General features: G+C 38.6%; 1 protein-coding gene across 2 annotated transcripts in view; it reads right to left on the reverse strand.

Annotated features, from left to right (window-relative positions):
- Window positions 1–4599: 4599 nt before the first annotated feature.
- LRRC16A (leucine rich repeat containing 16A) overlaps window positions 4600–24931 on the reverse strand; it is a 495675-nt gene continuing 475343 nt past the window's right edge. The window contains exons 34-37 of one of the 2 annotated variants that reach the window (XM_006888644.1): window positions 16905–16986; window positions 15636–15830; window positions 14956–15096; window positions 4600–4736 (exon numbers count right to left, since the gene is read on the reverse strand). In XM_006888644.1, the coding sequence (XP_006888706.1) occupies window positions 4600–4736; window positions 14956–15096; window positions 15636–15830; window positions 16905–16986 (555 nt within the window). Of the gene's footprint in view, window positions 4737–14955; window positions 15097–15635; window positions 15849–16904; window positions 16987–24931 lie in introns of both variants that reach the window. The other variant, XM_006888643.1, reaches the window with a different exon arrangement.

A 24931-nucleotide genomic window follows, 5' to 3' on the forward strand; every position in this document is an offset into this window, starting at 1 on the left:
GAAAAGAGCCCCCACCCAAACATCAGCCAATCCTGTATCACCCTGTTTTCGCGCCCTTCCTTTGAACCAGCCAATCCTGTATCGCCCTGTTTTCGCGGGCTTTCCCCTTTAAATAGGCAGAACAGCCCAGAATCGGGGCCGCACCATTTTCCCTGCTGTATCAGCACAGTTTGAGCGAGGCCCAGATTCGAATCTGAAATAAATTCCCTCTTGCCCTTGCATCGGTGTCGGCTCCTTGGTGACTTGGGGGGAAACAGGATTTGGGGCACAACAACACGACACAACCCTGCTTGCTGAAACTGAAGAGTATCTGAAGCATTTGCTGCAGAAAGTCAAGGACTGCAGCCTTCAATACAGATTGAAGTCCAATATAAAAACAACAACAACAAAAAGAAAACTAAAACAAAACAAAACAAAAAACACCCAAAACTAGAAACTAAAAACAAAGATTCTCACCACTGGGCCAATTGTATGGATGGTGAAGAGACTGAGATAGTTAACAGTTTGTTTGCTTGGCTCCACAGTCAACACTCTTGGTACCAGCAGCCAGGAAATCAAGAGACAAATTGCATTTGGAAAGTCAGCTGTCAGGGACCTCTCCAGAGTACTGAAGAGCAACGACATCAGGCTGGAGACAAAGGTGCACCTGATGTGGGCTATAGTCTTTGCAAATTGATGCCTTTGAGCTGTGGTGCTGGAGAAGAGTGTTGAATATACCATGGACTGCTAGAAGAACAAACAATTTTGTCCTGGAGAGGGTGAAGCCGGGCTGCTCCTTGGAGTCAAGGATTCTGAAGCTTCGTCTGACATACTTTGGGCATGTTGCAGGGAGGGACCAGTCCTTGGAGAGGGACATCATGTTTGGGAGAGTGGAGGGACAGTGCAGAAGACCGTCAATGAGATGGATCGATTCAACGATTGGGGTGGTGGGAATGTGTCGGAGACAGTGAGGTTGGCACAGGATAGAGAAGGGGTTAGTACTCTTGTACATAGGGTCAATACGAGTTGCAGGCGACTTGGCACCACATAACAACAACAGGTACCTTCAAGTTATTCAATTATTCATAGCTGTGTCACACAGGACGACACTGGCCTTCTTTCTTTCCCAGAGTAGTTGGAGACTTTGAATCATGTACTTTTGGGGTTGCAGTGCAACTTCCTACCATTAAGCCAACAGAGCTCCCTGTGAAAACCTTATGGTGCTCAGGAGCTGCCATCAGTCAACATTGATTCAGTGGTTGTAGGTTTGATTTTTGATTAGTTGATATGCCAAAGATTGGATATGAATGATCTCCTTCTCCACTGTAAGGTTAGAATTTGCACCTGGCAGAAAAAAGAATCACCTACCTGTTGTTCAGTCTTCCATAAAGATCTTGGTCTTCTCCTTACACTTTCTCCAATTACAGTTCCAAACAGACGCTATAACCCTCTCTGAGTTATAGAGGAAGCAGATGTGGTTTTACCGCATAGTAAATGACAGGGACAGTAGAGGTCATGGCACTAGAGACACTATTGCCAATGTCAGATGGATCTTGGCAGAAAGCAGAGAGTACCAGAAGAATGTCTCTGTGTTTCATTAACAATGCAAAGACTTTTGACTGTGTGGATCACAACGAATTGTGGCTAACCTAGAGAAGAGTAGGAATCCCAGACATTTGATTGTGCTCATGTGAAACTTAGACCAGGAAGTAGTCCTCAGAACAGAGCAAGGAAACACTGCATGGTTCAAAATTAGGAAAGATGTGTGTCAGGGATGCATCTTGTCTCCATACCTTTTCAATCTATATACAGAGCAGATCATTCAAGAGGCTGGGCTTTTTGAGGAGGAATACAGCATCAGGATTGAAGAAAAACTCATCACAATAATCTATGTTATGCAGACATAACTTTGCTTACTGAAACTGAGGAGGACATGAAGCACTTGTTGCAGAAGCTAAAGGACTGTAGTCTTCAATACAGATTAAACCTCAACATCAAGAAAAAAAAGATTCTCACCACTGGGCCATTTGGCAGTACTATGATAGATGGAGAAGAGACTGAGGTTGTTAACAATTACAGCTTGCTCAGCTCCACAATCAATAACTTTGGCACCAGCATTCAGGAAATCAAAAGACACATTGCACAGGGGAATCTTCTGTCAGAGACCTCTACAGAGTACTGAGGAGCAACAATGTTAGCCTACAGACTAAGGTGTGCCTGACCCAGGCCATCATCTTTGCAAGCACTTGCTATGCATCAGAAAGCTGGGCAATGACTATGGATGACAGAAGAAGAATGATGCCTTTTGAGTTGTGGTGCTGGAGAAGAATCTTGAAATAAGTCTGTCTTGGGGAGGGTGAAACCAAGTTTCTCCTTGGAGGCTAGGATTTTGAAGTTCTGTCTCACATACTTCGGGCATGTGGTCAGGAGGGACCAGTCCTTGGGATAGGAAGTCATGCTTGGAAGGATGGACAGAACAGGGAAGACCCTGCATGAAATGGATTGATACAGTAACTGGGGTAATGGGTGTATGCGTGTTGGAGTCAGTGAGACTGGCTCAAAATAGGGCAGGCTTCAGAGCTGTTGTACACAGGGTTGTTATGAGTCATAGGCAAATTGACAGTACATAACAACAACAATATCTAAATGGACATGAGCTTGACAACTCTTAGACTAAGCATTCACTTTCTGATCTTCCTATGGTCTAATATGAGTCATATCAAACATTTCTGGGGATATAGTCATAAATAAGAGAGAATCCTTATAACTGTGAAAGTAATATTTCAAGGCCCAGTGCTGGTCACCTGGTCTAAAGTTTCCTAAATATGACAGGCAAAACAAAATACCTTCTCATTAGCATTTTCATTTTGAGTCCAGGCTTGACCACAGATATATTTAGTTCTAGTATCTAGGGCCTAAGCTCATATCTTTGTCCTTTTGTGCATCTCCCATTTGAAAGGTGAAAAGAGATGTTAGCTCTTATCAACATTCATGACAACAAAGGCTACATTTAGGGAAAATGATCATGCATCTGCCCAGCCTCATAAAATCATTCAGCAGCAGCTGCGATCTACTGAACCTACCTTCTTGGGTACTCTTACTACACACTGGCAGAAGCCTGGACTTGAGGATTTATGATGAGGGATATAGTTATATCACACAGGTTCCACCTTCTATGATTCCTTTTCCCACCAAGAAGACTACACTGCCTGCAACACTTCAAATCACACACTCTTTGCATAGAAAAGGAGCTCTAAACAAAAGCTCTAGACCAGAGCTCCTTTTGAGGGAACTCTGGTGGCATAGTCCACAGACAGTCGTGCCTCTGGTGGTTCAGATCCACTAGGGCTCTGCCAGAGAAAGATAGACAATATCCTCCTGTTCAACTCACTGTCTCAGAAACTCATTGGCAGGTCAGCTGAGTCAGTTCCCACTCAATGACAGTGAGAGATGGGGGCAGAGATACTCTTTTGATTCATTTTACCTTTTCGCTGAAGGCAAGAGTAAGCAATGGAAGTGTCAAATGAACTTTATCTTGAACGCTCCTAGACTGATAATCTGTAACCTAATTATTTTGGATTTTGGAAACAAAAGACAAAGTTTACACCACGAGTCCATTTTAGCAGAGTGAGGGAAAAAAGTAACTAGAGATGGTAAAAATTCCATTTGTAAAATCATTTTATTGGTATAAATATACATATGAATAAAATCCCTTCAGCCTGTAATGTTAAGTGAATTATCTGTGAAATGTCTTAAAAAGAGTAGTATTCTAATTTTTTTCTTTTTTATACAGAGGTCAAAGTATTCTCTCATAAAATCACACATTAAAAGCTAATATGCAGACAGACATGAGAGGCCTTCAGAAAACACCAATATTCATAAAACTTCATTCCAATCAACTATATACATTAATCTGGGTGCATGGCAGAATCCAGCTGGGGATCTCGTTGCCCTCTTCTTGGCTGTGCTTGTTGGTATTGTGCCAAGGCCACTGATCAAGCTTTCCAGGTACAAATCCACCATCAGGAAGGAGGAGGTTCCCCATGGGAGAATGCAAAAACCATACCCATGATCTAATATATATAATTTATACAAGTTATTTATTAGTGTGCTCTGTTAATATAATTACAATGTGCAATTGCATACATTAAGAGTAAAATTTCTCTATCAGGCCACGTGCAGGTTTGACAAAGGGGCGTTCTGCAGCGCCCTATAATGCCTGCGAGGTAGTGGCCTGTCCGTGTGTGAAGGTATGTCCAGTTACTTCTTTGACCTCCCAAACTCCTCCGGCAGGGCAATCTGTAGCTGCCGCAGAGAAATTCAAGTAGGGTCCATGGGATAGTTGCTGGCTTTCGTTGAAGGCATATGAAGGAATGTTTAGAAATCAAATTCCAAGGCTTGGGGTGTTAAGACCAAACAATGTGCTTTGAATGCCAAAGAAATAGATATGCTTTTATACTTGAAAAAAGGGGGAAGGGGAAAGGGGAAGGGAAAGGGGAGACAGAAATAAAAAAGAAAACAAAGCACCAAGAGAAGAGTGCCTAGCAGAGGCACTGCCCCATGCCTCTCTGATGGCTAACAAAAAGCACCCCACAGATAAGACTTCAGCACAGGTGCCTTTTACACAAAAATAAATTCTTTTTCAGCTTCTTCTCCAGAGTCACTGGACTTGCTGCCTTGACGCCCATCTTTGCTGGAGAACTGTTGCTTATGTTCCTGATACTCATAGGTCTGCTGGCCCCAGCTCCTCCTTGGAACTGAAATCAAAAGGGAAGTCAGTCACAGAATTTATTAAGAAGCTAAACCAGTGACCTGACAAGATGCAAGGGGTTCTTGAAAAGTAGGTGGTAGAGTGGTGGTGGTGGGATTGCTCAGAAACAACTTACCAATGAAGTTTAGAGACTCAGGACAAGAGTTAGAAACAACAACAAAACCAGAAGCACATTTGATGAAAGACAAAAACAACAAAGACCCACAGCCTATGAAAGGCGAACCTCTCATAGATGTGGTCAAGACCCTGAGAGGGGCAAACCCCAGAGGGTGTGGGCACACCAGGGGAGCAGAGGAGCTGGCCAGGAAGGAGCACCCCAAAGCTGTTCTGCATCAGGTGACCTCAACCACAGCCGGCTCCCTGCTCACCAGAGAGGACAGGACAAACATGGCTCTGAGACAGCACTGGATAGACATTCTGTTTGATGCCTTCTGCAGCAGAATTACTGTTGGTTATCCCCCATTTTGGGACAGGATACCAAAAAAATGACCCTAGAAATCTTTTGACTATCTAGTCTGTCTTATAAAACCACAGGTCCCCTTTTTATGCTATTTCAGACTCTTGTGGAAATGAGTTCAATACTGTCTTTGGTATATCATGTCCTTTTGGAGTCAATCTCCAAATAAAACAATACTTTCATTTACCTGTCCTGACTACATATAAATATGAAGACTTCACTGAGACTTTACAATGGTAAGAAATAATGACTACATATGAGCCTTTATTATGTATCAGGTCCTCTGTATTATTATTGCTACTCCTCACACTACCCCATGAGTTAGGTTTTAGAAAATTTAGAACCAGGATTTAAAACTAGGTGTGTTTTTCAAAGTCTGTATGCTTGGCAAGTAGAGCATAGTTTTTCTACTACTGTACTATGGGAAATTATAAAATATCATATTCTAGGGCACAGTTATTAAAGACTATTAAAAATTACTGTATGGGTAAGGAGCTCTGGTGGTCTAGTGGTAAGGAACTGTGCTGCTAACCGAAAGGCACACAGTTCAAATCCACCAGCTGCTTAATGGGAGAAAGATGGGTGATTTCCTCTTATGTGATTTACTGCTTCTCAAAACCTACTGGGGTGGGAGGCATCTGTAAGTCAGTTCCCATTTGACAGCACACAACATTAAAATTAAAATTGTATAGGTACTATTTAAGTGGAAAATATCAAACTCATGTATTTATGTGACTTGAAATAGGAATGGAGTATTCTTTTCACTCAGAAGTTCAAATATTCCAACCAGGAACATGGTACTGAAATCTTGGAAGACCTATGGAATCCATGTGATGCTTCTAATAATTTTTATTTTAGGATTTTGCTTTTTAAAAAATAAAAAAGTTCATCTTAAAGGAGCTGGCTACTTAAATGTTTAATCCACTAATGGTTCAGGAAGTGAAAGGTCATTAAACCCCTAGTCAACATGCAAACATAATAAAGTACTTCCTTTGATAATTTGATATTCAGGACTAGATTCTGACATCTAGACAATAAAAATTTAAATTTTCAGGTAATAATGTTAAGTTAAAATTACCTCAAATTCTGGAAAAAGAAATCTTTATAATATCATTTTAAAAGCAGCTTTTCAAGATGTTGGCTTCTTATTTTTTAGTGAACAGCTTTAAACAAATTCTTGGGGTGATGTAACAAATGAATACTATATTTGATTTTTATTTGCTAAGCTTGCTTTTACATAGTACTCACATTTAAAAATGATATACATTTGTTTGATGAGTCCTTTGACAATTATTAATAACCTAAACATTGGAGGAAAAGGCAAAAAAGTTTTTATAAATATTTAAAAATACTTATTCTTTATCATAACATCAATTTGATAGTAACATACAAAGACTCCTTTAAGTTCTTAATTCTATATATTCTAAGATCAGGATGAAGTAGAGAAAAATGATAGTTATATTCATTTTAAAGATATTTTACAATAAATCTAATCTTATAATATTACTTGTGGTATCTGCTAGAAATTTATTTCCATTTTAAATCAAAAGAAGTTCTTTTTCCTTACCAAATACTAAAATATAAACTTCCAATACTACAGGCTAAAGGAAGAAATCGTTTGTTTGTCTCTCAGAGCAAAAGATATTTCCTTTGATTCTTAAGTATGAAAAAGTAAACTTATCATACCTGTCAATATTTTAAACTCAAATTCATTGCTGTTGAGTTGAAATGGACTCATGGTAGACCATCCAGTGGGATTCTGGAGAGTATATAAATCTTACAGGAAGAAACTTCCTGTCTTTTTCTCTTGGAAGAGCTGGTGGATTCTACTGCCAAAGGGGGCCCTTCCTTTGAATTAGTAGTACAATTACCTGGGGACTATACCAGTAAGGCTCCTGACAATATTTTAAATACCTAGAAACTCCAGGACTAATTCATATTAAGTGTGGTAAAATCAGAACCAATAAAAATTGAGATTACCCTAAAGGTTAGAGTTTCTAGCAGGTCTCATTAAAACCTCAGGGAAACTCAGCATTGGAGTTTTTCTGCATAAATCTGATTACCCTTCAATCTCCATTCAATAGTGTGTTCTCTAGAGTCACAGACACTGAACTCCTGGTTCCTCCAGGGCTGGACAAGGGAAAGGGAGGATAATGCAAATGTCATCATGTTAACAAGCTGGTTTCTGAGTTGCTAACACAGACCTAGTACCACTCATGAAATCAAAATATGTAAGAAGAATCATGACCTGTTCCTTCTATGCTGTCATAAAACATTTCATTGGCTGGTGGCATTATTTCAAAATTTACGCTACATTAAATGTGAATATGATTATGCTAACACTTTGGTATTGTGAGAAAGCATCTTTCTAGATAGGAAAATGGGGCATAGTGGGATCAAGGAACTGAAGTCACAACTAATGCAGTTGAGTTTGAAAGCTCAAATAGCTAGTTCTTCCAGTCTCTTGTCTAATTATTTCAGATAACCAGCATAAACAAATTTGCGGGGAGGATGTTCTTGTTAAGTTTCTTTCCTTGTCCTCATGGAGTGTAATTTGATTGTACTCAAGAGGCTAATCAAGATGCTAATTAGTTATATTGAAGTTGGCTTGGTCGGGCTTTCATTAAGGAATAGTACAAAAAGATTATGTCTGTTTGAAATGAAAGCTCCAGAATTTCTTTTTAAATATTTATAAAATTCAGATTTCCTGCTAATTCACATGGATTTCCTCCTCAGGCAGTCTGACTTAATGCTTGACTTATACAGGGAGGGTGGAGAAGAGAGATCTGATTGTTTTATTACAATTCTTCAAATCTCCTATGCACAGTTCAAGTGCAAGAGCATCTATATATATATATGTCCCTATACAAGCATTTATTAACTACTCCATGAACTACTGAGATTAATTTATAAAAGGTAAGTGAGTAGGTTGCATCTGCAACACATATCCCCAATAAATATTCACATTCCATCTACAGTGGCAATAATTGGTGCAGAGAGGCTCAAACATGAAATCTGCCGTTCTTGAAGATGATTTGACTTTGCATATGTACATATGGATGCTAATCTTAATATTTCTGAAAAGTACATATAAACATCAAATTAGAGATTCATAGGAAAATTTGAGCTCATTTCTATTTTAAATTCCACTGACATTCATATTTTCTAGGAGGAAAATATTATGATGACCTTAAAATATTCAGTTAGTTGGCCCTAATTTTCATAGTTTTCTGGTAAGAGCTGGAAATACCAACCAGTTGTTTAACATCTTTTGAAAAACTCATGATGGGAGTGGAATCATGATCTGGTGGAAAAAGAAAGATCATTCATTGGCTTTGGCTGTAAGCCACAGCCAATACTTGTTGGCTACAGGTTAGATTATGTAAAAGGTAAATGATATATAAATAAAAGGAATCTAAGAATCAGGCATGTGTAAATAAGATCTTGTACAGTGCATACAAAGTCTCTTCAAGAAAATCAGTTACACGCTAGTAAAAACACCACAGCTTACAATAGAGACAATAACATGGAATTCCAAAGATGCAGGGACAAATATTTCTAGAAAAAGAAAGTGGTAAGCATTTAGCTGTCAAAACAACATTAAAATAGCCACACAATTAAAACAGAATAATCTTGGTAAAAAATATGCAGCATGATTTGAGAACAATAGCCTCTGTTTCACTGATACATGATTTAGGAAAACAAGAAAATTGTTTTAGGGTAAACAAAGCTGTTCTTAAGAGGCTTACAGGAAAATACACACATGGCTTAATAGAATTGTTCTACTTAAATGCTATTTCTACTTGTTAGCCAGAACTATTTAGAAAGCAGATTGCTATGCAGCTTTCAAAGGTGAACACGGTTTAAGTGGCAGGAATCGGCACTAACAAAAGAAAATGAAATGATATAGAAAAGCAATTTAATTGAAGCTCCTACAAAAAATTACTTTTTGTGCCTGTTGAGATTTCAAGGAATCAAAGTGGGATAGCAAATACAAGATGGTCCTATTTAATGCCATCAAAATTTGACATAACCCATTATAATGAAGATTTTAAGTCTAAGAGGTCATAACATCGTGGAAAAACATGAGACACAGATTTATTCTCTTTTCCTTTCTGTATAACCTGGCTCATCTCTCTGCTTGCTCATCCTCCTTCTATCCTACCTCATGTTATGAATGATCTCTGCAGTTCTGGGCGGTGGATCTGAGCACTTTACTCTGTGGCAGCTTCTTAAAGAAGAAATAGCATATCAAGCATGCCTTGATTAATCATTAACTACATAAGTCAACTGATTTAAAATGTAAATTTCCAGAATTTATAGGCATCCATATAACTGGGGGTAGGGAGTGTAATATTAATCAATATTGTTGTTGCTAGGTGACGTTGAATCGAATACGACTCCTAGCGACCCTATGAACAGCAGACCGGAATCCCATCCTAACCTGTGCCATCCTCACACTTGCTGACACAGTAGAGCCCATTGCAGCAGTAGGAATAATATACTTTCTAATTTAACATTTTCTCAAAAATAATACTGTCTCTTCAGAAAACACATGCCTTAGGTTCCTACTTATGTAAGTTGTCTATGATTTGAAGATAACAGATTTTCTTGGAAATACCAGAGAAACATTTTTAGAGAGAAAATTGTTCTTGTGACTGTTCTATAAAGCTACCACAAAGAAAATCCTCTAAAAGTTAAGGATCATATTAGTTTGTGTTTTCTAGGGTAGAACAAGTGCTATTGAACCAAACAATATTTTCTCTCCACCTGTCCTACACAGACTTCGCTTTATGCTGCAGATCATGTTCCAACTCCACCTACCCGCTTAGAAAGCTAGCTCTAAACTCTGCTGCCAGTGGGAAGCTGGGAGTGTAGGTGCATTTTATGGTCGTTGTTGATTTTGTTTTTAAATCTGTGTCAAGGAAATTTCTTTAAAACAGTAGTTTTTACTTGAATGATCATAATTCACTGGGATGTTAAGCATACAGTGGATCACAGAACTTTCTTAATAATGGAACAAATCTGAAAATGGCTTAACTTTTGGCAAGTGACTGCATGAGTATACAAGTGTACCATATGAACAGCCCCCATTATCTGGAGGCATTGTGTTGCTATGATGTGAAACACTTTTTAGCAGACTTTTTGGATCAAAATGGACTAGGAAGAAAAGTCTGGCAATCTTCCTCTGAAAAACAGCTGGAGAAAAGCTTACGGACCACAATGGTCCAATCTGCAACCAATCAAGACAATGGTACAAGGCCAGGCAATCATTTGTTTTATTGTGCATGGGGCAGCCAGTAGTCAGAGGCAAAAACATTCCTATAATAAGGTCTTTCCCATTTACTTAAATTCTGAGGAATTGTCTTAAAAGGTCATAAAAGGAATATAGTTATAGCTAGAATGCTGGGCCATGTACATAATCCTTAGGAATGTAAGTACACTCATTGTTGATATAACTTGCCAGAAAAGTGGATTATGACTCATAGTAACTCTATCTGTGTCAGAATAAAACTGTGCTTCATACGGTTTTAATGGTTATGTCCTTACAGGTGCCTCAGAAGACTGTCAGGCCTGTCTTGAGGCACCTCTGGGATGTTTTGAACTATCTACCTTCTGGCTAGTAGTTGAATGCTTAACCATTAAGGACTCTCATGCTCAAACTCAAAAACTTAAACTCATTGCTGTCTATGAATCAGAACTGACTCATAGTTGACCATCCATTAACTTTCTGAGGCTATATGGACAGACACTGCACAAAATTCTCCCTTGAAACTGTTTGTGGATTTGAACAGAGACGTACCACTTTCAGGTTAGCAGTGCACCTCCCTATGGACTGGGCCACTAGAGCTCCCTAACACACACATTGTTGTTGTATACCATTGAGTTGGAACTGAATCATAGCTGACCCTCCAGTGGGTTTTCAGAGGCAGTAAATTGCACAGGAGGAGATTGCTCATCTTTCTCTTGTGAAGCAATGGTGTATCTGAACCATATACCTTTGTGTTGGCAGCACAATTAAGTCACCAACACTTATATTAACCCTTGAGAAATTAAACTTTTACAGGCAAGAAAACAATCTCATTCCAAGGACAGAAGTCCTCTAACAAAATCTTACATATAAAATATGTATAATCTTAGCCATAGAATAGTCAGAACACTTCTAAAAAACTTCCATTGAAGGTTTATGCTGATTTGAAATCTTGTCACATGAGACTACTCTCAACTGTACAGATCATTAAACAGTAAATGGTAAGACAAATAGAAGGTAGAGGCATAAATAACTACTGTAAGTCAGAAGGAATTATTCCTAAAGATTAAAAAGTTAATTGGGTTGTTTTTTTAAAAAAAATTTTTCTTCTTCTTCTTCTTCTTTTTTTTTTTTTTAACTAAAACTCTCCCCTGCTGCTAAGTGGATTACAACTCACAGGGACCTCTTAAGGTAGAGTACTCAAAGGATTTCCATTGCTATAAATCTTTATAGGAGCAGTTCACTACCTCTTTCAACTGCAAAGTGGCTGGTGGCTTTGACCTGCCTCTTTTTGATGTTAGTGGTCAAGCATTCTAACCATTATGCCACCAAGGGTCATAAAGTATCATCTGAAAGAGAAGCATGTCATATCTAGTTACTAGCTTTTCCTAGATTCTTTTAAAAGACTTTGAAAGATGTTAGGACATTATTTAAGGGTATATAATCTATATTGCTCTAAGGATTTCTGCTTTAATTATAGTTGAAATTAAGCAGAAGAATTTATGTACAGATGTAAAAGGAGAGACTATGACCCCAAATATGAAAGACAACCACAGAAATTTGAAAGGTCAAGTCACTCTATTCCAAAGTAACTTGATCCATCGCAAAAGAATTTCTACATTTATATTTTTGAGTTTTCAAATCAATATTCTTTGCCTCAAATGAAAGGACCATCCTGTTGCCATACGGGGGGGAGGGGAAATCTGATCTATGAATAGCCTCTAGGCCAGTTCTAGGTTTAATTTTGTCAATAAGTTCAATTTTGTTAGTGCCAGTTCATAAGCTTTGGATCAGTGAAGGATGACAATCGAAGGCTCTAACCATTTGTTGGCTGTGACTTCCTGTGCCAAATTGCATTCACTTCCTCTTCCGCAATGGTGGCGTACAGTTTTGAAGGTCTTTTCCCTCTATTGGAAGGCTTGACACTGCCATGATCTGAATCTCTTTTGTAATAATCTCCTCTTTGCAGTACTGAGGAAAAGGGATTCAATTTACCCTTTCTATTAGCAAAGACATAAATGTGTCAACATTAAGAAAATACTACAAGTTAAATAACATCTTACCCACCCCATTTAGGATTTAAGGGACCTATGTTATTGGTCCTGGGCAGATGTGCCATTCTCTACAGAATTCAACAGCCAACATTATGGAAATGTCGTGCGATATGAGGTGAGCTCTTTGAGTCTGCCCCCAAAAAGGTTCTAACAAAACAGCCCCAAGTGTTACCATTTTGATTCCACGATGGATTAATGGAAATCACATTCACGATGGAATGGTCCAGAAGAATCACAGTGATTTACCTGTTTCAGAAATTAGTTGGGCACGCTAGTCCGGCGGGAGGCACAGAACAAGGAAATGGAGTAACCAGCATGAATAATGTACAAGGAAATAGGAAAGAGCACATGAGACACACTTTATAAAGGAAAAGAAACGGCTCACAGGTGGCTGTCACTCCAGCGTCATCTTAGTGGACAACCTGATAAATAAACTGAAGTAAAAATCTTACCACATTAGACATTTATAACCTGTTCTCAGACCTGGAGGACATTTTCTGTTATATTTCAATGCAAAGTAATACCATCAGAATGAACTCTATGATTAACTTGTTTTGGAACCCAGAGGGAGTGAATATTCTTCACAGGTCCACAGTCCCTACCATCCAACTGGAAAGATGGGGCATGCACTCATCTTAATATTTGCTGTTTCAGGGAGGGTAAAGAGTCATTAAAAGCCTATCACTGAAGCACCTTATTCTATTTTATACCTTATCTTCCCCAGGAAAGAAACCACAACTTTTTTTTCCCCCACCCAACAGTTTAAGGCACTTCAGAAGCATTCTCTACCTTTCCCACTTTGTTGCCTCTTAAAATGTCCCTGATACATAGGCTTAACTCTTGAGGCTTATGGGTTACTTGAGGCCTTGTTCTGATTATCTGCGTAACAAAAATCAAACAACTGACAATTCATAGCAACACTGTAGTATAGGGGAGAAGTGTCCCAGAGGGTTTCCAGGTCTATAAGACTTCATAGAAGTAAACTGCCACATTTTTCTCCTGTGGAACACCTGGTGGGTTCACCACTGTACTTTCAGGCAGCAGCTGAGTGCTTTAACCAGAATGACACTGGAACATAACTTTCTAAAATTGTTAGGCAATTATATTTTTACTTAACCTTCTTACTTCTACCCTTTTCTCATTTCCCTACCTCGCTCCTTTGGATTCTTTAAAATGTTTTTTTAAAGCTTCTTTTTAGTAAGTAAAGATATAAAGGAGATCTATGGAGGGTATAAATGGCGGAGGGGATGTGTGGCGAGATCAAGGTGGACAGGGCACTTCCAGGGTCAAGTCAGGAATCACTGGAGGCTCTTCTTCTTACATTAGGACTTCTGAAAGCTGTGACTGTGATGCTGAGCCTGTGAAATTACTACAACTGCCAGCCACCACTAATGACTTTAGTTTCTCTGTTTGACAAAAGTGATTCACTAGCTTCTTTTATTCAGTTACTAGATGAGTCTGAATAGGGAAGCTTGTACCCATCAAATAAATCTGCTGAATGGATAGAAGAAATTAGGCGGTATTTTTATTATCTTTCAAATTAGACTTCCACAGTATAGAAATACTACTTAGAAACATTCTCCTTATGAACTTTAACCCAAGAATATTATTAATTGGGAGGAAAAATAAGGACAATGTAAAACAATGTTAGAGCCAGCAAGATCAAAGAATTAGAATGAATCAAATTTAAAATAAACCAGGCAACCCCAAACCATAATAAGAACAATCTGGAAATGGGGAGGGCTTGCATTACTCCAAAATGTCTTTACAGAAGTAACTTAGGGGCAGTGTTTATATAACACTGTACAAGAACAGAATCCTAAATTTAGTTGGGAATTAAAAGAACTAGTGAGGTGGAAGGAAAAAAATGACCAAAGTATTAAGGTTACTTCAACTACTTCTCACCTCCATTGATGCCCACCCTTGATCTGATTTTAGGAAACAGTCATCAAGTCACAGAATACTCATGCCCCACTCTTAATCCAGCAAACTGGAAGGAACAAACAAGTGTGACCCTAAGAGTGTTTATGCTGTTAACCACATTCTAAGAATAAGAAATACATTCTCTCAGACCTTGAGGGGTCTTTTACCATATGAGGAAAAATGTTCCTGGAAATATTGGAACCTAGGAAACACAAAGGCCACACCAAACAGGTCACAAAATAATTCTCAAGGATCTCCTACTATGTTGGAAGCCAGCTCCAGAGCAACTAGTAATCACTCTTACAGAAAAGATATGCCTTTGTGCTAGATCTCTGTATACAGTCCTTCACCGAGTCTTTAATTGAGTCTCCCAGCTAAGAAACAATTCTGGTTTCACAAATTTAATCTGAAGAATGCTGCCTTAACCAAACTGAGATAGTCATTCAGTCCAGGATTAAAGTCTCTCTCTTGGAATGAGCCTGCTTGATGGGAGAACCAGACCAGAAAAGAAATTTCTTACCTTCTTGGGAAAATGTCCGAGGACTAGGCTGAGGGCTGCCCTGGCTGTCTCGCTCCTTTTCTGAGGGAACTTTTTTCAGGATGGGTGGAAGAAGAGCCACTTTAGGGGAACTAGGACCAGATGGAGAGTCTGGGATGTCTTCTGTGGAGATACACACACACACACACACACAAATCAAGCAATTCTACTAACTGGATTCTAAGATCATTAAATGCAATAGCTAAAAAGGAGTAGAGGTGTATTATGGAATCTGGCTAAAAATGAGTTTTCTATCTGTTTATCTGAATAACACCCACAAACCATAGAAGCAAAGAAATATCTAATATACATGAAAAAGTTAGTCTACACAGGTGAGGGCATCCTTCAGACAAAGAATTTCAATGAACTGATATTTGAAAATTAGATCTGCAAATGAATCAAATGTTCTTTCTGCCTCTACCCTTCATAAATGCAGTTTAGTTTATTCAAAATACACAATATTTATTACCAAGAAATATTTATTTTCTGTCAAATCTAGTGACGTGGTTAAAATATGTGCACATGAGCATGCAAGTTTATGGACACACAAGTAAACTCCAAAATTACAAAGAATGACTTGGAATCATTTGTCTTTAGAAGCAGAATGGACTTGAAGATCGCAGAGCAAATGAAGAGATGAAGTGAGCTTGTAGTACATTTACCTGGCCGTGAGGCAGTCCTTGGCTTCTGCGGGATGCTCGGCCGGGCTGCTAGGCTGGGCTTGGGAGACTGGAGGAGGGGCTTTGGGCTGTTAGCTGTGCTGGAAGAGCTTCGAGACCTGGAGCCCACATCCACTTTGGGTTCTGCTTTGGCATTCTTTTCTGGTGTCCCCAGACTGAAGCGATTTTCTGTGACAACTGAGTGCAGTTTCAATACTATAATGAAAACAGGTACCAAAGAAGAACACTTTAAAATTAAAAAGTCAATGAAAACAATAATTTGTAGCTTGAGGAAGTCTGGAACAAACTGCTCATCAATTATATGTACATAAGACTAAATTTATTGAAAAGCAATGTATTTAATGGTGTAATTCTGATCTCCACTGACCACTGTACAAATAACAAGACTCATTTTATTATCTGTTCCATAATAATGCAAAAAGAAAACAGTATTTCTTAATGCACTTGAAGCTTTTTGATCTTGCTCATTTCTGGCCTAAGATGCCAAGTACAACCAACTGTTAGGTGCCTCAGTTATAGTTAATAATCCTTTGGCGCTCAACTCTGTTGACCTAGAATGCATTTGGAAGGCTGTGTGGATGGCCATCTTCCAGTTTTGGAAATACTGTCCCATGCTCTTGTCTCCATACTTACAGCTCCCTTAAGTTAATCAGACTACTGACAAAAGGAAGCAGGCTAAAGATGATCTACATTTCAATTCTTAGTATACCAGTTAGCTCTGGGGGCCTAGGAGTTGTGCTGCCAATGCAAAGTTCACAGTTCAAATCCACCAGCTGCTCCACAGGGAAAGATGGGCATTTCCTTTCTGTGAGACTTAATCCCTCTGAAAATCCACTGGACATTTCAGCTATGAACCAATTCCAACTTGTGGTATATAACAATGACCACAGCATACCATATACCATGCATAGTATACTTTTAAAAACATCAGCCATATCCACATAGATTTCTCTTTCCTTTAAAATCTCCATAACATGGGAATTCTTCTCATTGAACCAAATCATCAGAATTTCCTCTGTGTGGGAAATTGGAAAAGGTACCCTGTCCAGGCAAAGGTAACAGCAGTGGGAGATCTGTTCCCAGGAGGGGCAAAGTGCAGGGGTGTAGTCTTTTCAGTAAAAAAGGAGGAACACCAGCATAGAGGTCCAGTTTTGCCTCTTCATCTTTGAATCATGAGCAATCCCTAGAACCAGAAAGGAAATGTTTTGCTTTGTTTTTTTCCCCTAAGTGTGGGCATGGTAAGGGACTTACCTGCTCCACTTCCATCCAACCGTTCCATGTTGCTCAGGGATGGACCAGGAGAATCCAGAGAGATAGACTCATTCCCAAGCCTCTAAAAAAAAATCAAGCACCATCTCAGATAAGAAAGCACATTTATTTAATATGGAAGGTAGGTGAGGAAGCAAAGAGCATGAAAAATCAGAATATCATAACATAAATAATATATAGTGGCTCCTTAGTATTTCTCTCTTACATGGAGCTCGAGATTCTGCTACTGAGACAAAGCTGGAGAAGAGGATTCTGTTCTGGGTTTACAGTCCTGAACTGAGGTCTGAATGTGGCCTGTTCTCAGGAGCCACCCAGAGATCAAATGTGTAGAGGGTCACTGAAAGCTGTGGGCTTGGTTACATGGCCTCTTTCTCGTTGACAGGCAGGTTTTGTAGCTTTTAGTATTCCACGTCTTCTCAGGTATGATGGGGTGGCTGCATTCAGACACAATACTTTCTAGGGCTAGTTTCTAACAATTGAGTTTTAAAAGCAGGATAAACTCTTCCAACCTCAATGCATAGAAGATGTGAAGGGGGAGTGGGGGTGAAGGTAGCAAGGTGTCCCTTGGAAGAGTGGCAGCACCCCAGAATACAGATATCTGTTTACAGAAGGCAAATATGAGGCTGGCAATAATTTGAAATTAAAAAAGTATAAGTGCAAGGAGATTCTGATGACCAAGACAAAGATTAAATGCCACAGTCTCAGGGCTGCAACTGATAACTGAGGATAACTGATAACTGATAACTGAGGATAAGTTACCGAGCAGAAAATATGTATCAGAATGACTTGATGAGATTTAAAAAAAAAAAAACCCAAACAAACCAACAAAACCAAAAAACCAAGAAAAACAACAAAACTCAAAAACAGTTGCCACAGAGACACTCATAGTGGCCTGAGTGTTACAGAGGAGAACGCCTCCCTGGGTTTTTCAAGACTGTGACCTTTTGGAAGGCAAGTCCTAGATTTGTATTCCAAGGTACTTCTAGACAAGTTTGACTTATCAACATTTCAGTTTGTTTAACCATTTGCTTGCAAACAGTTTGCACTTAACTACTTATCTTAAGGCTGATGCTTTGAACCCAGTGGTGGTGGTTTTGTTATGTGCTGTTGAGTTGCTTGTGAGTCATAGCGATCCTATGTACAACAGCCCTATACTCTGCTCTATCCTGTGCCAATCTCACTGCCTCTGACACACCCATCCCTATTACCCCAGTCACTGAATCAATCCACCTCATAGAAGGTCTTCCCTTTTTGCACCGTCCCACCACCCTCCCAAGCATGATGTCCCTCTCCAAGGACCTCTCCCTCCTTACATGTCCAAAGTATGGCAGACGAAGCCTCAGAATCCTTTCCTCCAAGGAGCAGCCTGGTTTAACCCTCTCAAGGATGAACCTGTTTGTTTTCTTGGCAGTCCAGGGTACATTCAATACTCTTCTCCAGCACCACAGCTCAAAGGCATCAATTCTCCTTCTATCCTCCCTAGTCATTGTCCAACTCTCTGATGAATAACAAGTGATTGCAAAAACCATAGCCTGTATCAGACACACCTTAGTCTCCAGAGAGACACCATTGCTCTTCAGTACCCTGGAGAGGTCCCTAAAAGCAGACTTTCCTATTGCAATATGTCTTTTGATTTCCTGGCTACTGGTGGCAAGAGTGTTGACCGTGGAGCTAATCAGACTAAAGTTGTTAACAATCTCAATCACTTCACCATCCATCCTGATGCTGCCAATTGGTCCAGTGGTGAGAACTGTTGAAAAAAAGCCCTAGTGGTCTGCTTCTGTAAGGATTATATTCAAGATAACAGCGTGGAGATCTACTCTGTAAAATGTGGGCTCATCATTAACTGAAACCCACTCAAGAGCAACATTTTTAATCTTTACATATACATATCTATGCCTCTGGAAACTCTATGAACTTTGATAAATGACGATAGTTATAGTAAGGCTTCAGGCCTTTTATTTATATGGCCACTGAGCCGTGCTCGACTTGATGGCAACCAACAACAATGACAACATGTATATACACATCTCAATAATATGTAAATCACTGATGCTTAGGCTAAGTTTAAAAAAGCATATTATGGTAAAAAAAATAAAACAATCCATAAAGCTAAATAAAAATTAATTTTTCTTTTGTTATTATTTAATCTGATATAACACCAATGAATTGGGAGCCCTGGTGTTCCAAACTATGTTGAGCTGATAAGCCAGAGACTGTGTTATTTTCCCTGGTTTGACTTCACCAGCAGCTGGGTGGAGGGAGAAGGTGGGGAGCAGGATATGGGCACTCTCCTTCCACTATGATTTTGTTTGTTGAGTACTTTTGAGTTGGAGCTGACCCAAAGCTGACCCTCCAGCGGATCTTCAGAGACTGCACATCCTCCTCCACTCCCCGCCCCCAAGGGGCAGATGATGGATTTGAACTGCATGTGGAGCACTGCTATGAATCGGATTTCACACAAGAGCAAAGTGTTTGGGTGTTATTCTTAAAAATGGACACTAGAGGGAGCAAAGAGATCATCAGTCCAAGCCCCAAACAAACATGAAACTCTAAGGATTGTGTCACTTTGAGCTAATTTATACATCAAATCCAAAGCATATTTAAAAAAAAAAAAGGTCAAAACCCCCTTTAGCATTTCTCTTCCCACCAAAAGGCAGTAGCTACTGATCACTGGAAATGAATGATCTAAACAGCTCATTAGTGAACACAGCAGATTCATTATTGTTAGGGTTCGGGTTTGGGTTTTTTGTTGTTGTTTTTTTTTTTTTTTTTAAATCCACTAAATGTACTGGTGTTTGCTTGGGCGTTGGAATCACCAATGGCGCAGTAGCAGTATTTATTCAGAGTTCTGAGCGGTGACAGCCCCACCATGCATCTGTGGCTGAGTCAGCAGAACACAGGTGCCAGTTGTCCTCATCTCTAATAGTTAATGAGTGAGTTAGGAGGGACCTGTGAGTAGCCAACTGCGGTCCAGGCAGTCCTCAGATAATGAACGAGTTCCGCGTTTCTGTTGTTAAACTGATTTTGTATATAGGTCAGAATATTTAAGCTATATCTTTTGTCTGTCAAATGTTAGTCCATTGTGTATCTTCCTATGCATAAAAAAAATTAAGAAACACTTTCAGAAACACTTAACATATCTTCAATAGTTCAGTAATAACAATGCTTTGAAGTATGTTGCAAATTAGCACCTGTTCTTGTGATTATTTTAAGCATATTGATTTTTTAATATATAATATATAATATGTTGTTGTATATTTTATGGGAGTTTCTTAATTACAGGTGCTAAGTGATACACTGATAAATCAGGAACTGTGTGCATCATGTTGGTACTGGCAGAAAACCATAGTAAAAAGATGTGTAATCATGTAGGATTAAAGAGTTAATAAAAACTATTTAGTTGTTTAAAGGTAATACAAAATAACCCTCCATACTTGGTACAATTTTCATCATTTACTTCTGAAAATTAAAGGTTCCTTGGAGGTTGGTTGTGCTGTTAGGTGCTATTGAGTCAATTTCAACTCCTAGCAACCCTAAGAACAACAACTCTGATATGCTCCAGTCCATTGTTAAGAATCGCTAGATTAAATCATCTTGTGAAGGTCTTCCTATCTCTATCTGACCTCCATTATTCACAATATAAAGTCTTTTTATAAGAACTGGTCCCTCTTGGCAACACATCCAAAGTGTGGGAGATCAAGTTAAACAGTCCTTGCCTCTTAAAGAGCACGTTGGTTGCACTTCCTCTAAAACAGTTATTTTGGAAGTTCATAAGCTATTCAGTACTCTCCTCCAACACAACAATTTAAAGACATCAATTACTCTTCTGTTGTCCTTACTCATTGTGCAACTTTTGGATGCAACTAGAAAAACCTTGGGGCATGCCATAGCTTTTAATTTTGGTTTTAATATCCAGATAATGTTATCTTAAAATTTTCTTTCTGTCCTCTTGCCCCCATTTAAGCTGTACTGTATGTACTGTTACAGATTATTGATTGTAATACACATAATGCATGATCACCTATTCATTTCAGTTTGACTTTCCCTTCACCTAGTCCAACACACTTTAGTTTTTAAACTGACCTTCTTGCTCTTTAGAACTTCAGGTAAGTCCTGACAGTAGGTTTTTCCAAAGTAACATGTCTTCTGATTTCTTGATTACTGTTACCATGGAATTGATTGTAGATCCAAGTAAACTGAGATTATTGATAACTTCATTTTTTTCTCTCCATCTACTGTGATGTTAACTATTGATCCAGTGGTGAGGATTTTTGTTTTCTTGATATTGAGATATGATCCATTTAGAAGGCTTTAGTCTTCTGCAGGAAGTGTCTTAAGTCTTCACTTCTCTATAATACACATTTTTGTTGAGTCTTCTCTAGTCCTGATGCCATCTTTTCCTTCATGTACTCCAGCTTCCTGAATGATCTGCTCAGCATACAGATTGAATAGGTATGGAAAATGGATATAACCCTGATGCATACCTTCCTCATTTTAAAATATGCAGTGTTCCTTTGCTTTGTGTAGGTAATAATATATAAGGTTTTGCATGGTGACAATTAAGTATTCTGGGATTTCCATTCTTCTCAATGTTAACCGTAATTTCTTATTATCCACCCAGTAAAATGCCTTTGTAAAGGGAACTCTGGTGGCCTACTGGCAAGAAGCTGTGCAGCAATCGGGAAGGCACACAGTTTGAGGCCACCAGCTGCTCCATGGGAGAAGGATGGGCAATCTCTGTGTGATTAACTAGCTTTAAAACCTGCTAGAGGGTCGGTTCCGACTTGATAGTATGCCACCACCACCACCACCATCACCACAAGTAGACATCTTTCTGTTAACCTCTGCTTTCAACCAAGATCTAACTGACCTGGTATCAGCAATGATATCCCTCATGACTTGGCCTCTCCTAATTGCAGTTTACATTTCTGGAAGTTCCCTGTCAATGTACTGTTTCAGCCACTTTTAAATTATCTTCAGCAAGATTTTACTTAAACGTGATTTTAATGATTTTGTTCAATAATATCCACATTCTGTTGGATCGTCTTCCCCCCGCCCTTTTTTTTTATGGGAACAAATACAGATCTCATCCAATCAGTTGGCCAGGTCTTCAGATTTTTTTTTTTCTTCTTTTTAATAGCACGTTTGTAAGCATGTCTAGTCTAGGACTGAATGAATCTGCTGAAGTATGTCACCTGGATATTTCATCAATTACTGTGGCTTTGTTTCTTGCCAATATCTTCAGTGTAGGTTGGATTTTTCTCCTTCACTACTATTTGTCTTTGATCATATGCTACTTCCTGAAATGGTTTTGTGTTGACCAATTCTTTTTGGTACAGTAACTCTGTGTATTTCTTGAATCTTCTTTTGATGTTTGTTGCATCATTCAATATTTCGTCCACATCCTTCAGTATTGCACTTTGAGACTTGAATTTGTTCTTCAATTCTTTGGGTTGAGAAATGGTGAGTGTATTCTTCTTTTTGGGTTTCTAACTCCAGTACCTCGCACATTTCATTTTAATGTTTTACTTTGCCTCCTTGAGCTGTCCTTTGAAGATTCCTTTTAACCTCTCTTACTTCAGTACTTTGGCATTTGTGTTTTGGTTAAAGTTTCAATCTTTTCTATCCTCTATTTTGGTCTTTTCTTTCTTTCTTGTCTTTTTAATGAATGATCTTTTGTTTCTTTAATGAGGTCACCCTACAACTCATCTGGTCTTCAGGCATTAGAGTTCTGCTTCTGAAGGTTTTTTAATTCAGGTGGGATAAACTCAAGGTTGTATTTTGTTTCTTGTGGACATGTTTCATTTTCTTCAGCTTCAATTTGAACTTATACATGAGTAATTGATGATCTCTTTCACAGTCTGCCCCTGGCCTTGCTTTGACTAGTTTCTCCATCAACTCTTTCCACATCTATGATCAATCTGATTCCATAAAGTCTAGCAGCAGAAATAGATGTATATAGTTGCTATTTGTTTTCTAAAGAGAGGTATTTGGAATGAATGAATAAATCATTGATTGTACAAAATTCTATCATTTGAATTCCAGCTACATTTCTGTCACCAAGGCCATATTTTCCAGTTACCAGTCTCCGATGTTTTCAACTTTTGCATTCCATTCACGAATTATTATTAATGTATCTTGACTGCATGTTCAACTAGTATCAGACTGCAAAAGTTGGTACAAGCCCTAAATTTCTTTATTTTTAACTTTAGTGAGTGGCTGGGTCTATAGTTGAATAATAGTTGTATTAACATGTCTCCTTGTATGTGTATGACTAATACTCTTATCACTCACAGCATTGTACTTCAGGGAAGATCTAGAAATGTTTTTTGATGATGAATGTAACACCAATCCTATTTAATTTTTCATTCCCAAAATAAAATCATTATTGATTCAAAATGGCAAAAACTAATTCATCTTAGATCACACATGCCATTTTTATGAGTTCCATGTCTTTTTTAACACTTTGAGTTTTCCTATATTTATACTTTGCACATTCCATGTTCCAATTGTTAATGGATGTTTGTAACTGTTTTTCTTCATTTTTGGAGTGTCTTCCATCCTGAGGGACTCATCTACCAGAACTATATTCAACAGTATTCCTGGTAATCATAAATTTATTTCCAAAGGCTTGTTAGGAGTAAATAAGAGATTTTAAAAGTAAGTGGGATGACTTCTGGGTAAGATGGCAGACTAGACTAATTTCTGTTAAGATGTCAGTTCAGACTTCTGCACCTAAAGTACCAGAAAACAAATACAACAGATATGGATGAAAATTCTGAAGCCCATAGTTTAAAGAAAAGACAAGGAAATACTTGAACCGCTGACTGAGGGAAGAAAGTGTAAGGAGATTAATGATGCACAGAACAATAACAAGCAAACTGGGGCCATTCTGAATAGTTATCTAAGTAGTGTGGGAATCCAGGATGGCAGCAGTCCCCATATACACAACAGTGGCTAGCTGGTATGAAGAAAAGGTACAGTCTCTCCTCCCCTTGACCCTCAACCTCAGAACAGAAACTTATCCACCCTGACTCACGAAGGGGTTGGCAACCTTCTTTTGGCCATGTTGATATAATATTGTATCTGCAGCAGGAAACACTCAAAGCTTTCCTCCAGGAACCTGGAGACTGTACCACAGTCAGACCTGCGGTTGGTTGAGGGCACCGTTAAGTAGTATCCTTCCCTCTCATTGGTGATGCTTACACAGCATACTCCATAGCCACATGTGGAACAAGGTACCCTTTTCAAAGTGTGCCATCATTGGACCTTTCAGGTAAGAAGTGACTATCTGTTCATGTTAGACATCTCTGACTGGGTATTCTGCCTGCACTCATCCCTTAAGTAGCCAAAGATACCATTTTTGGCCAGGCAGGTAAGCCTTGGTCATAAAACCATGTCTATAGATAATAATACAAAAGGTGAATGGATTAAATGCACCAGTCAAGAGAAAAAGAGTAGCAGAATGGTTAAGAGAAGAATACCCATCAATGTCCTATCTATAAGAGACACAATTTTGATCCATGGACTAAAAGTAAAAATGTGGAATACATAAAAAAATGTATCAAGCAATCAGCAATCATAAAAGAGCAGGAGAGGCAGGCAATATCAACTTCTGAAAACATGGACTTCATGGCATAAAGTAGCATAAGAGATAAAATAAATATTATATAATAATCAAAGGGTCAATTGAACAAGAAGATACAATCTTAATAAATACACACCCAATGTCAGCCTTAAGATACATAAATCAAACTGTAAGAGACTTGAAGAGAGAAATTTATAATTCCACAATAACAGTAGGGATCCTCAATATACACTACTTTTGATGAAAGGCAATACGACTGGAAAAAAAAACTCAACAAAAAAGCAAAAGTAAACAATACTTTAACTAACTGGATCTTGTGGACATATACAGAACACACCACCCAACAAAAACACAGTATACATTTCTTCCACAATGAATATTTGTCATAATAAACCATAAGTTATGTCACAAAGCAAGC

The sequence above is a fragment of the Elephantulus edwardii genome, unplaced genomic scaffold (genome assembly GCF_000299155.1).
Source record: "Elephantulus edwardii isolate Elephantulus edwardi_28Jun2011 unplaced genomic scaffold, EleEdw1.0 scaffold00070, whole genome shotgun sequence".
Classification (NCBI taxonomy): Eukaryota; Metazoa; Chordata; class Mammalia; order Macroscelidea; family Macroscelididae; genus Elephantulus; species Elephantulus edwardii.